The 12850-nt window shown below is 52.9% G+C and overlaps 1 protein-coding gene across 7 annotated transcripts in view; it reads left to right on the top strand.

Annotated features, from left to right (window-relative positions):
• Window positions 1-12850, top strand: part of FBXO15 (F-box protein 15) — a gene marked incomplete at its 5' end in the record, with an annotated part of 31922 nt that overhangs the window by 4592 nt on the left and 14480 nt on the right. For 5 of the 7 annotated variants that reach the window (XR_013999782.1, XM_081150380.1, XM_081150379.1 and 2 more), the window contains 5 exons: window positions 1256-1366; window positions 3132-3236; window positions 7393-7635; window positions 8303-8512; window positions 11427-11553. Coding sequence is in view for 6 of the 7 variants with exons in the window: in XM_081150380.1 (XP_081006506.1) it covers window positions 1256-1366; window positions 3132-3236; window positions 7393-7635; window positions 8303-8512; window positions 11427-11553 (796 nt within the window). The remainder of the gene's footprint in view (window positions 1-1255; window positions 1367-3131; window positions 3237-7392; window positions 7636-8302; window positions 8513-11426; window positions 11554-12850) is intronic. The other 2 variants (XM_081150377.1, XM_081150378.1) reach the window with 2 other exon arrangements.

The following is a 12850-nucleotide window of genomic DNA, read 5'->3' as shown; positions in this document are numbered from 1 at the left end:
TGCTGACCTGTGGATGTCTCATGCTGTCCCCGCAGTGGGCAGCAGGCTAAGCCAAGTCCCAGGGCCATGCCCTTTGGTGCCTCTTCAGTGCTACTGGTGCTGGGCCAAGGCCACGTTCTGTTCTCATCTGTCCACGTGGATTTCACTCTTCAGCTTCCAAGAGACACTGTTGCCCTTCCTGCCTAGTTCTTGAGACCTCTCGTTTTGCCCCCAGTTATTGCCCTTGTCCTGTTTGAGTGACAGTCCAAGTACATGCAGGCAGCCAGCTCGGTGGGCAGAGCTGACGTTGGTTAGACTCTTGGTGAGCGAAGCACAGGCTCGGAGTGCCAGTGACGGTGAACCGAGCACTTGGATACACAGGCTCTGGACCTTCGACCCTTCCGAAGGGGCAGGCTTGGCGGAAGGTGGGTCAACAGCTGGCGTGTGTGGTAAAGAGCTTCCAGACCTTTCTGAGGAAACTGCCTGGTCTTCAGGAGCGGCTCTGCCAGCTGCCACCCAGAAGCAGGAGGCCATGGACTGAGGGACTTCCTGGGCGTTCAGATCCCTGCCCAGTTGCCTCCGAGTACCACTGCTTTCAAGGACTGATTTTAATAAAAATCATTTTAGGAACTTCTGGAAGGGGCAAATTGCATAAAATATTATGCCCTACATCATCGAATCCTAAAAGCCACAGGATGGTAAAATTCACTCTTATTTTACGTATCACTGAAATAAAAACAGGTGGACAATGGGAGGACACTCCATTGAATGGGAAGGGTTGAGCCGTGGAAACACCTGTGGCTGAGTGTGTGGCGCTTCTGCGGCCGTGGCTGCCGCAGCTGCAGTGGGAACCGGCTGTCGCCCTCGGGGCCAGCGGAGCCGTGGGTGGCGTTGGCGGGTCTGGCGCACAGATCTGATCTCCTTTGTAGGTTCTGTTGTCCTGTTATTGAAAAAGGACGGTTAGTGATTTTAGCTTTCCCTTTTGTTTCCACTGCATTCACTGCACAGAACCTCTTTGCTGCTGGCGGCCGGTAAGAAGCGTGAGTGTGCGGTGCTAGTTTTAGGATGCGTCATGCTAAGTCCAGTTTTCAGGCTCCTGACTCAGGACACAGATTGTCCCCCAGCCCCGCCCCCTCCCTCCCTGTCTATTTCTTTGCAGAGGTGAAGTTTCACAGTGAGTAATCCGTGGGGTTCATGAGTCCTTTAAAATGCCGTTGTGGGAGTGGACAGTTCGCCTTGCGCTGTAGTGATTTGCCTTCTCCACGTTGACTTGCAGGAAGGGGCCGGGCGTCCAGTCTGCTGCCCCCCGTGCCCCTCTGCGGCAGCAGGCCCCGGGCGACGGGCACCGCGGGAGGCCCTCCCCTCGCTGCCCCGTGCTGCTGGACAGGTGAGGCGGCGCCTCCGTGCTCGGGAGGCTGCCGGGATGGTGGCGACAGAGCCACAGGCTGCGCGCGCCCGGCGCTATTCTGAGCGCTCTAACAATAGATCCGTGGAGGAGGAATGTACAATCCGCAGAGTTCGATGTGAGTCATCGGCCTGTCACCGTCGTTATTAGACTAGCTTTATGAAGCTGAACTTCTAAAAGTGATACGTCGATTTAATTTTCCTTTTAAGAAAATGGCCTTTAAAATGATTCACTTTCCCGCTGATATAAACCCTTGAAAAAGGAGAGAGAAGTTTAGAGTGTCTTCCTCTAAACGTCCGGGAGGCCTCCGAATTTCGTAGCCTTCAGCGTTAGAGGGGCCCGCTGTGCTGTGGCAGAATTCTGTCCTGTGCCCTCAGCAGCGAGAGCTGTGGGATCTTTTTTAAAAATTGCAATTTGAAATCGATGCTGAGAGGCCTGTGGATTCATGCTGTTCTGAGGTTTACGGAGTGAGCGCCAGCTATGTGCTAAGTGAGGGCTTGGGATTGTCACAGACATTGTACAGTGGAGGGCGTGAGGCTCACAGAGTCTATGAATTGCAAAGTTCAGATGAAAAACGTAAGTTGCCTGATTTGAAGTTTTGGGCTGTTAGTACTATTATCACAATTAGCTCAGTGAACAGGGTACATGCTTTTAGTGTGTTTTTAAAAAGAAATGAAAAGCCAAAAAAAAAAAAAGGCACTGAGGACATCCATTTAAGCTTCAGAGCCTGCACTCCGGGAATAGAACCTGTCACACAATAACCTGATGCAAGAACAGAGCAAATATTCCCTGTTACTCACCTTTTCTGTGAGGATCTACCTCACTTTCCCAGTGTTACCAGCATTTCAGGAGGGGTTATTTCCCTATGAAATGTTTGGAAACCTGACTTTCATCATGGTTTAAGTATTTAAAATAGTTAGACTCAGGATTAGAGAGTAGGGGCCGGCCCTTTTAGATTGGCCAGAGGGTTTTGTTCCCTCCGATCCCCTATCCCAAGACGACCCCCGGCCCCCAGTACAGTCTCTGTAGCTTCCTCTCCTGCTCCCTTTGCCGAAGGTCACAGAGGTCACAGGCAGTGCTTTCTGGGCACCTCCAGATTCTTACAGGGTTTGTAGAATCCTAAGGTCATAGAAACACAGTGAATATTGGGGACCCATCTCAGCGTCATATTTATAGGGCATATAAATGAGAAAGAAAAGGGTGCTTGAGGAAACCTTAGGGGGCTCGGTGTTTCCTTGAAGCCCAGAGGAACAGCCCCAAGCTGAGGGCGTTGAGGGGGTGGGGGTGAAGGGGCGGGGGAGCTGGGGCTGCACCTCAGCAGCAGAGCTCAGGCGGAAATGGGTTGATATTTCCTATTCCACGTAGTGTTTTTTTCTCTTTTTGTTTGAGGAGTGGGGATGCTGCCTTTTTATTTTTTATTGATAGCTGAGCATGCATTGTCTCCTCTCTCATTCCCGCCTGCCTCTCCATTTAATGGCACTTCCACTGGGAAGGTAGTGAAACCCTGCTGTTGGATCGTGTGGGAATGTGATTAAAAGGCCCAGGAGGTTAGCGCCTCATGTCGGGGTCTCGGTGTGGGGGTGTGTCCTGAGAATTGTACCAACCTGAGCACATCCGTGGGGAACACACTGAAGGTGAGGGGTGGTGGCCTTGTGTGCAGGAAGGGCCTGTCACCGCCTTCCCCGTGGAGGTGAACGGCCTGGTGTCGGGCGCTGCAGCCGCCTCTCTGATCTCCGCCCTCTCTCAGCTTGCCTTCAGAAATCTTGCTGAAGATCCTGTCCTACCTGGACGCGGCGACCCTGCTGTGCATGGGATGTGTGAACAGGCGCTTTTACCACCTGGCCAATGACAAGTAAGGAGAAAGCCAGCGTCTCTGTCGTGCCTTGATGGTGGTCCTGAGAACTAGTAAGGCCTTTTAAACTGGTTTTTAAAATTTAAAAGAATTAATTTCAAGAGTATTTTTAGACATGCTATTTCTGATACTTTAAGTACTTGTATGATACTTTCAAAGATTTGCATCTCTGTGTTTAAGGAAGGGATTATTCTTTGAATGAACTGAAAAGGCTCATACTTGATATGGCTGTTGGAGCAGGTGGCTTCCGGCGTGCTGGCCAGGAGGACATGCTGTGTCCCGAGAGGCAGACAGACTTCCCACAGGCTCAGCACGGGCTGGCCCTGCCTGGGTTTGCAGGGTGGGGGGCGTGTGCTCTGCTGGCAGCAAGCAGATCCTGAAGAAGGGCGAGGGAGGGGCTCTGTGAGGTGTGTTTGTCAACCTCGGAACCCTGCTCAGTGCCTAAGCGTGAAGGAGGGTGGGAGAGAAGCCGAGAGGGAGCTCCCATGGAGGTTTGCCCTGGAGGCAGGAAGCAGAGGGAGGCGACGAGGGTCACCAGCTCACCTGGGCTAGTGGGGTGGCTGTGAGAAAAGGAAACCCTCCTCTGCCTTGTTGCTCTGATCTTGTCTGCAACTCAGAGTTTTATCTTGGGGGCGAGCTGGTGGATTCTCTGAGCTGGTGAGGATTTTGTGGCCTGCAGCTGGGCATCTTGGTTCATAGGTCTCTGTGTCCTTCATCATCAAGAGGTCAGACAGGTAGTGATCCCACGTGGAACCCGAAGGTCAGACAGGTAGTGATCCCACGTGGAACCCATGGATCACCTGGGAAAGACCAGAATGGAGACGCAGATCTTACTGGTGGTTTAGTAGACAGGGGATGGGCATGGGCAGAGGGAGGGCCCTGATATGCAGAATCTCGTGCTATGGCTTTTGGATGCCAGTCCACAGAACAGTTGCTCTGGAACCTGCTGGGCAAGTTCACCATACGTGGACACCCCGCCTGCATTCCTGGAGATTTTGCTTCTCTGCTCTGGAATTTGTACTTTAATTTTTTTAAATGCCACCCCTCCAACAAATAAATAAATAAATGCTCCCAACAGGGGCAGTTTTGCAGCTTATTTTATTTATTTTAAAATTATTTTTATATATATTTTTTATTGATTTCAGAGAGAGGGAGAGAAATAGAAACATCAATGATGAGAGAGAGTTATTGATCAGCTGCCTCCTGCACGCCCCCTATTGGGGATCGAGCCTGCAACCTTGGCATGTGCCCTGACCGGGAATCGAACCTCTATTTCCTGGATCATAGGTTGATGCTCAACCACTGAGCCACACCAGCTGGGTGGGAATCTGCACTTTAAAAATCTGTCCCAGTCACACTAACAGTCAAGTTCTCACAGTCAGAAGGGGACATTAACCATTCTCTGGTCGGGAAGGGTGGCTTTTCTTGTCTTTTAATTTAAAAAGACATTTTCTATATGAGGGAATATACATCTATCAGTCCATTTATGTCAACGAACACATACATCAAGTGACGTCATGTTCTTAACAGTAGGTCTGGGATGAATGCAGACCAACCCGTGTGTGTCTCTTCCTCAATGACCCCTAGTAAGAGACCGGAGTGTTCGTAGAGCAATGTGCAGTCAGGGCGTTTTCAAGAAAGGGCCAACTAGATGCCCTGAACTGTAGCTTTGGGGAGGGTTCTTACTTTATTTCAGGCTAGAACTTGGATTACTCAGGTAAGCTGATAAATGATAAGTTCTTGGTTTCTTTAATTATCCCCTCTCCCCAGCTACCTTCACGGCCCATATGGTGCAGGCATGGATGGGGCTTCTCGGGGATTTGGGGCCGCAGCTCTGGTAACATTCTTGGTCTTTTATTGTCAATTACGTGTCCTTCCCACTTTCTTGGAAGCTGTCTTTTAAAAATCTGAGCTTCTGATGAAATTACTGTCATGTGTTTTTTTCTTTCAAAGGATAATCTTAATTGAATATGTTGAATTGCATTTATAAGTGTCATGGTCAGTCTTCATTAAAAGGATGCGTTAATACTCGGATAGGTAGACAACAAATGTTTTTGGGAAGTTAAGGGCATTTTCTAAGCATTGCTTCTAAAGAGAGGACTGGAGCACATACTGTAGCCAGTTACACTGGTGACTCCTGGGGGACACACTGGAAGGGGGGCCTCCCTGAGGCCCATCACATTGGCGGGGCTGTCTCCCAGCTGCGCGATCCAGCCCTCAGCCTGAGCGCTGGTCCCCGAATGGGTCCCTATGTGGGTCCCTGAAGTGTGGACCAGGCTGCCTCTGCCTCATCGCGCGGGTTTTGTTTTCCAGCGCTCTGCGAAACACTGTTGATCGGAACGTTCAGTTGGCCCCATCTTCTGAACAAGTTGTTTGAAGTTTTCTGTGCCTGATTGGTGGTCAGATTAGAATAAACAGCTCTTGTCCTCAAACTGGCCAGAGTATTTTAACAGGATGAAGCATTGGTGACCAGAGGTGCATGGGTGGGTTTCAGCGACTGATAAAAGCATCTTAAACTTGACACTTGTACTTTGTAAATAACCACGGGGAGCAGCCTACACGACCCGTTAGCCCTGGAAGATGTCTTTATTCTCTCCGGCTCCTCTGATGGTAGATGGAGTAAGGGGCCACGTGACGGGTCCATCGCACGGCGTCAGGCATAGTCGTCGCTGGAGGTGTGAGGGTCCACGCTCTGCTCTCCTCTCCTCTCCTCCGCCGAGTTTATTTCTGTAGGTGCGAGTGCCAGGGCAGGCGCAAAACAGCCAGACTTCTGAGCTGAAAGCATAAATACAAAAAGCTTGGTGTAAAGTGATTTTGTGGGGTGAGAAGTTACTTGAAAAGCCCCCACTAAAAAAAGGTGTCAGGAGGGGTCCGATTGTATGTGTTAGGACGTCCATGCAATGCCTGCATCAGGGAGGCGAGTTCCCAAATTGGATGTCTGAGCAGTGTTCCTGCTCCGCTGTGGTTGTCACTGAGCGACCGAAACAGTCCTTACCCTCGGGGCCCCATGGGTCTCCCACAGTCTCCTGCAGCCCTGGGTCTCCCCGTCTGCAGGGGAACCGCCTTCTGCCCGCTGCCCCTTGGCCACTGGCCATTCCATCCCTTCCTGCACTAAATAGAATGTGGAGACGTAAATGAGCAAGTGATTAAAATTATAGATGTGAATGTCACCTTTTCCGTTAGGAAATAGACCTTAACCCCTGCCTCAGTTTCCCCCAAGAGCAGTTTACCTCTCTTCCAGCCCAGCTCTGGCCCTGCTAACGGTGCTGCTCCTGGGGTGTCTCGTGGCCTCCAGTGGGGATGGGAGGGCCACAGGCTCCGGTCACAGCTGAGTTGAGGTCCCAGCGTGTGGCGGGTCGGCTCTCCGTGCTCGGATCAGTTATTCCATCCGTGTTTCTTTGAGCCCTTCTGTGCGTGTTATCGAGGAGGCAGTGAAGCGGGCCGAGAGCGTGGGCTTGGGCGACGGCTGCGTGGATTCGGCTCCCACCGTCCACACTGACGTTCACAGACCCAGCCAGGTCCCCGTGCGTCTGGGCCGGGGACGGGAGCAGCAGCTGTGCCACGGGTTGCTGTCAGGCCTAAACGAAGGCGAGTGTACAGAGCGTGGAGACGGAGCTGTCACACGGCGCTCGGAAAGGTTACGTCGGTTCCCAGAGCTCTTCATTTTGCGCTGTGCGTCCAGCGCACGTGCGCGGCTGAAAAATTAAGACGTGGAAAGCAACACAAGGACCGTTGGTGTCGACATTTCTGTGTGTGTGTGTGTGTCTACTTTCTGACCTTTCTAAAACCATGAATATGTTAAAAACAACGATAGGAAATCCTACTGTACACGCTGGCCATTTCTCTCTAACCGATCGCCTCCTCGGTCGTTGGAGTAGGAGGGCAGAGGTGTGGACGACCCCAGTGACACGAGGTCACTCGTTTTAACTTGACCCTGGGGAGCCAGCTTTTCCCGTTAGCGTTCCTGGGGTCAGCGACTCTGCTCACCTCGGACTGCAGGTCACCTGGACACGTGCAGAACTGTAAGTGCTGAGCCAGACGCGTTCCTGGAATTAGATAATTTAAACGTTACCGGGCGTCTCCAAATTAATACATCACAGCAACAGGAGCGCGCCAGCGTCTCTCAGGCTGATCGCTTCTTCTCTGTCCTCCCCAGTTTTATTTGGATCAGGATCTACTCAGCTGCCTTCTCCCCGAAGCGATGTAACTGGAGAGCAGACTCGGCGGAGAAGGCGGCCGCGTCCGTGAGCTCCCTGTCCGTCGAGGACAAGGAGGCCGGGTTCTGGAAGAGGGAATATATCGCAAAGCGCATCGCCTCCGTGAAAGCCGCCCTCGCGCAGGTCCTCAAGCTGGTCAACCCCTACACGGGCCTCCCGGCGAAGACCAAGGAGGCCCTCAGGTACGCGCGCCCCTCCGCAGCGGGCGCCCCGCGCGCTCGGTGCCGCTGACCGTGCAAATGCGTGTCGCCGGGAGAGGAGCGACGCCTGGTGCGCGGGATGCAGGCGCACCTTGTCTGTCCCGGGCATTCGCGTGTGTTTCTGTGCGTGTATAAAATATACAGTATTTTCCTAGTCCCTGTAAGTGGTCTCGAGTTTTTACGAAGAGCAGAAATAACCTGGTACTCTGCTGAGGCCTTTCTCCTGGCAGGACCTTTGCTTATCTCCTTACTCGTCTATGCATCACCAGCACCCAGAACGTAGGCGGTGTTTGTTGGGTGAGTAGCAAAGGTCTAAAAGCAGGAGCGGGGCCGGTCCGGCCCTGCCAAGGCAGCTGCAGGTGGGACTCGAAATTCAATAAATCTGGGAGCTTTCTCCGTAGCTAATCTTTAAGTTGGTAATTTTGTATGGCCCAAGAATGATGTTATAAGTATCCAAGTGGCCCTCGGCACAAAAAGGTTGCCCACCCCTGGCTCTGAAGAGAGAAGCTGTGTGTTTCCACGTGAAAACCCACGTGAGGCATGTTCTGAGAACGTCGACCGGGGCGCCAGGGAAGTGGGTGCTTCAGAGGTGATGCGTGAAGCAGGCCCAGCGTCGTTTTTCAGCGAGGCCCCCGTCTTCTGTCTCCAGAATATCGGGCCTCGGTTGGGTGATCATACTGAAGGGGAAAAGTGGGCAAGAACAGGTCCTGGAGCACGCTGCCCTTTTCGTGAACGACTCCTCGGTCACGGTCGTGTGGTACGGCAAAAACTGGCCCTGCCTGGCCACCCTGTCGACCTTAGACCTGTGCGGCGTGACCCCCGTCTTCACGGACCGGTCCAAACCTCCCGCCAGAAATGGGTAAGTACTGGTGCAGCAGGACTTCGGGGTGAGAACGTCGTATAGGGAGTGCTAGTTGGCATCACTTTGTAATTTAAAAACACCACAGTGTGTTTTAATTTGGTTGCATCCTAAAGACTCCTCTTTCGTCCTGGGTCACTCACTATGGGATAGGAAGGGAGTGGGCTTATCCCATGCGTGAGTAGGTCTAAATTTAGGTTTCCTAGAACAGGTGGGGAGTGACATTCTCGTTAACAAAATTTCCCAGGTGATGGACGGCTGACCTTTGGAGGATCTTAGTTACAGCCACTTTAACACAAAGATACGTAATACTATTTATTCTACTTTCTGTCTTTACTATGTGGCGTGATCATAGTGCAAACATTGGATCATAAAGTCATAATTATTAGTCATTTTTATGTGCTTTTGTAGACTTGTGACCTAGAGCAGGTAATTTCTCTCCCTGCGCCTCCCCTTTCTCATCTGTCAAGTGGGGTGGTGATGATGATGATGTACTTAGCGTGCGCGGCTGCGAAGGCCACACGCTTTCTCTGTCAGATGCACGAGTCAGATAGGTGTGTCCCAAAGCTGATGCTTGCTGGGTGCTTCCTACTCTGTCAGCAGGTGGCTCGGCGCCACGCCCATGCTCAGCGTGAGGCCTGCACCTTGGTGTCCCCAGCGAGTCTCTCAGGCGCACTTTACTCACCCTTGGTCCCTCTTCCTGAAAGCTGGGCCGTGGCTCGTGCAGCATCCCGACCTCCTGAGCACGTGAACCTGTCTCTGTGCAGAATTCATGGCCGTGCAGGGTCCACAGCTGCCTCCTTCAGGGTTGCTTTCCCGCCCACGACGCCTCCTTCACTGTCTCCACGTCCTCTGTGGTCGTGGTGGCATCTGCAGGTCATTGTTTGTCCCTTGCGTGCTGCTGCTCCCAGTTTCTCGCACACACGTCCTTGCTGTGGATGGCTCACGTGCCTGGGGCCTCGTTTTTGGCTCCTCTCTGTGATGCTGGCTCTTCGAGGACCGTGTCAGGGAGCCCTGGTCTAGTGGTCACGCTGAGAATGTGAGCATCGGGCTGCCCGGTGCTAGGAACCGGCTGGATTGGTTGTGAGAATAACGCCCTGGATGCTGTGATGAGAACATGTGAATTATTTCCCCCGATCCTATTCCTGAAGGACCTGTTAGCACAGCTACTTTCTAGATGGCACCTGTTTGGGTAAACCCCTGAAATCTCCCACGGTAACGCAGACCCCGGACTTCTTCCTGCAGCCCTCGGGTTTGATGCACCTGAGGCTGGTTTGCAGAAGGAGCCCACCACCCTGCGCTAGTCTGAACAGGACGTTACTGGGCATGTCGTGCGATACTGTTTATAGTATTAGCACAAAACTGTTAACATCAGTGAAGGTGATCCTGAAAGACTCATTTAGATGGATTGTCCTGAAAATTGTCACCCAGGTCAGGACCACTAGCTACAGCTCAGCACCAGAAATGCTAGAATTCAAGGGGGATTCATTCAGTGGAGTTTTTTCCCATGGAACTCGGTGGGCGTCAGCCAGCGTTTGGTCACCTGGCGAGCAAACACCGATGCGTCGCTCAGGAGTCTGTTCCATTGGGCACTTGCGTTGAAGAGACACACGCCTTATGTGCAGCGGGTGACAGCAAAGGGGACTCAGTCATTTTCACGGGGTCCTTTCTGTTTCCTCCATGGGTTTTTTGTTTTCTTTTTAAGAACACGGAAGCTGTGATTTTGTAATTTGCTACGCGAATGTCCCTGTAATTTATACCTTTGTAGTCAGGCTCATTAAACTGTCTCCTTTGCCTCAAGGCTGCTCATCCTGCCGTGTGTGCTGTGCTCCCCAAACCTGTGAGCATGTGGGGTGAATATCAGCCTCACTTTCTGTGGCATGACCTGTGGGGCAAGGCGAGCAGGGACTTACACTTGCTCCCGACCGCCTCTCCCCACCAGCCTGGGTCTCAGCGCCAGTGCTCTCTGAACACGGGATGAGGGACCATGGAGCTGCAGCCTGGGTCTGGCTGGGGCACTCACAGCCCCTCGGCTCTGCCCCAGTGCCCAGTGCCCACTGGGCTTCCACATCCTTTCAGTCGATGAACGTTTGAATACCTGTCCCCTCTGGCTTAGGGGCTGGAGGTGGTCTCCCTAGCGCAGTGTGGACGCAGCTCCTGAGGGAGTGTGGTCTCAGGCTGAGCTATGTTAACTGGCCCCTAGATCTGTCCTTCGTAGTTTTCAGGACAGTCTCTGGGTTCCTGGGGAGGACAGTCTGTGTCTAGCATGGCCATGCTTGCAGTGTTTCGCTCTGGGATGTGCCTTGTGGTGAAGGGCAGAGTCGGTCTGTGTTTTCTTAGGCAGCAGAGTTATTTACTCTCAGTACCGACTCTTAACAGAGTTCACAGTGTGTCTCCTTCGTGAAAACCACGATTCTGGTCTAAACTTATTTTCGAATGTTACAGTTTTTACTCTCTGAGTTATACGGATAGTCACTGGAAAAGTACATGCATGGCCAGGTAGCCCGCTGAGACCACCGCTCTTGTGTCATCTAAAGTGTTTCGTCTTTGCACTTTCATCACTCACTCACCGGGACCACTCCCTGAGAACCCACGCACTGTGGCCATTCTGGGTGTGAGGGGGAGGGAAGGGCCCTGCCTCCCCTCCCCTCCGCTCCACGAGTCTGCAGCCTCTGCCGGGCCACGGGGCTGCCAGCAGGAGCCCCAGGCGGGGCAGAAACTTGGGCGTGGCCGCTTGCCTGTGGCTCATAAAGTGGCCAGCGCCCCTCGCCCCTCCGCAGCCGCTCACGAGCAGTGTGCTCTGGTTAGGGTCCTGTTCCAAAGCTGTTCTGGGGGCACTAACGGGAACCGCAGCCCTCTCCGTGACAGCTCACTTCTCTCTTTCCTTTCCTTTCCTTGACATGCGTGGACAAAGACCTCGATGGCCTTCTCTAGTTGCAAAGTACAACCTGAGTAACTTAACCGACTCCACCTTGGTTGGCTGCGACAGATTCGTGCGGATCTTCCACCTCAACCCAGGCCTCCTGGTGGGGCTGTGGAAGGTAAGACTGGGGCGGCCTCGTGGGTGCAGGCGTCCCTCCCTCTCGACCCCACGTCTACTCGCCACGGGCCGGGTATCAAGTGTGTGCTCCTTTCGGACTTCTGGACTTCTCCTGGGCCGCATCCCTTTTACCATCCCACCAGCTACATTTTTGTGGCAAGATGACCCTCGATTCTGCAGAGGCTCCTTGTGGTTCTGCCCTCACAGACGACAGCCACCTTTACTGTCATGGTCCCATCCCCTCGGGCAACCTACGTTCCTTTCTTCCCTTTCCCTGTCCTTTCTCTGGAGTCTGTCTGTGTGTTTGACCCGGGCGTCTCTCCCATGTGTTTCTGACCCTGTGGATGTGGTGGTGAGTGAGTCTGCCCTGCATGGAAAGGTATAGGGACTCCCCTCTCCCACCAGGTGAGGGTGTTTTTTTTTTCTCACCAGTCAGGCCACAGGCCAGTTCCCTTCTCAGGGCTTGTTTTCTGGGCAGTCACTTCTGGGGGAATCATCAGTGTGATGTTCCCAGGTTCACCACGGGTTCCTTAGTGGCTGTGGCCCATGGGTATTTTTTTTAAAAAAATATATCTTTATTGATTTCATAGAGAGGAAAGGAGAGGGAGAGAGAGAGAGAGAAACATCAGTGATGAGAGAGTCATGGATCGGCTGCCTCCTGCACGCCCCTGACTGGGGATTGAACCCGCAACCTGGGCATGTGCCCTTACCGGGAATTGAATGTCGATCGCCTGGATCCTAGGTTGATGCTCAACCACTGAGCCACACCCAGCTGGGCCTCTGGGTATTTTTAAAAAAAATAGGTTTTTATTGATTTTAGAGAGAAAGGAAAGGAGAGGGAGAGAGAGAGAGAAACACTGATGAGAGAGAAACATCAACACCCATCAGCTGCCTCCTACACACCCCCTACTGGGGATCGAGCCTTCAACCGGGCACGTGCCCTGACTGGGAATCGAACTGTGACTTCTTGGTGCATGGGTCGGCACCCACTGAGTCACACTGGCCATTGGCAAGGCCCGTGGGTGTTTAAGATAGCAGTTCCTAAATTTGATTCAGAGAATGCGGGGTGTGTCCCTGTGGGAAGACTCACCAGGACCTGGGGCTCCAGCATCGCCCCGTGGTGCCTCTTTCTCTTCTCAACCTGCCCGGCTTCAGTGTCTCTCCCTCCCCCACTCTGGGTGACACAACCAATAGGCCAGGCCATAGTTTGCCTGACTGGAATCCTCCCATCTCTGGGGGCCCCTCTATCCGGTTGGCTTCAGTCTGGCCACTGGTCACCTGCACCAGGCAGCGCCAGC

The sequence above is a fragment of the Miniopterus schreibersii genome (genome assembly GCF_964146895.1).
Source record: "Miniopterus schreibersii genome assembly, chromosome: 10".
Classification (NCBI taxonomy): Eukaryota; Metazoa; Chordata; class Mammalia; order Chiroptera; family Miniopteridae; genus Miniopterus; species Miniopterus schreibersii.
The sequence above is the reverse complement of the archived record's forward strand: the minus strand, read 5'-3'. Positions and strand labels throughout refer to the sequence as shown.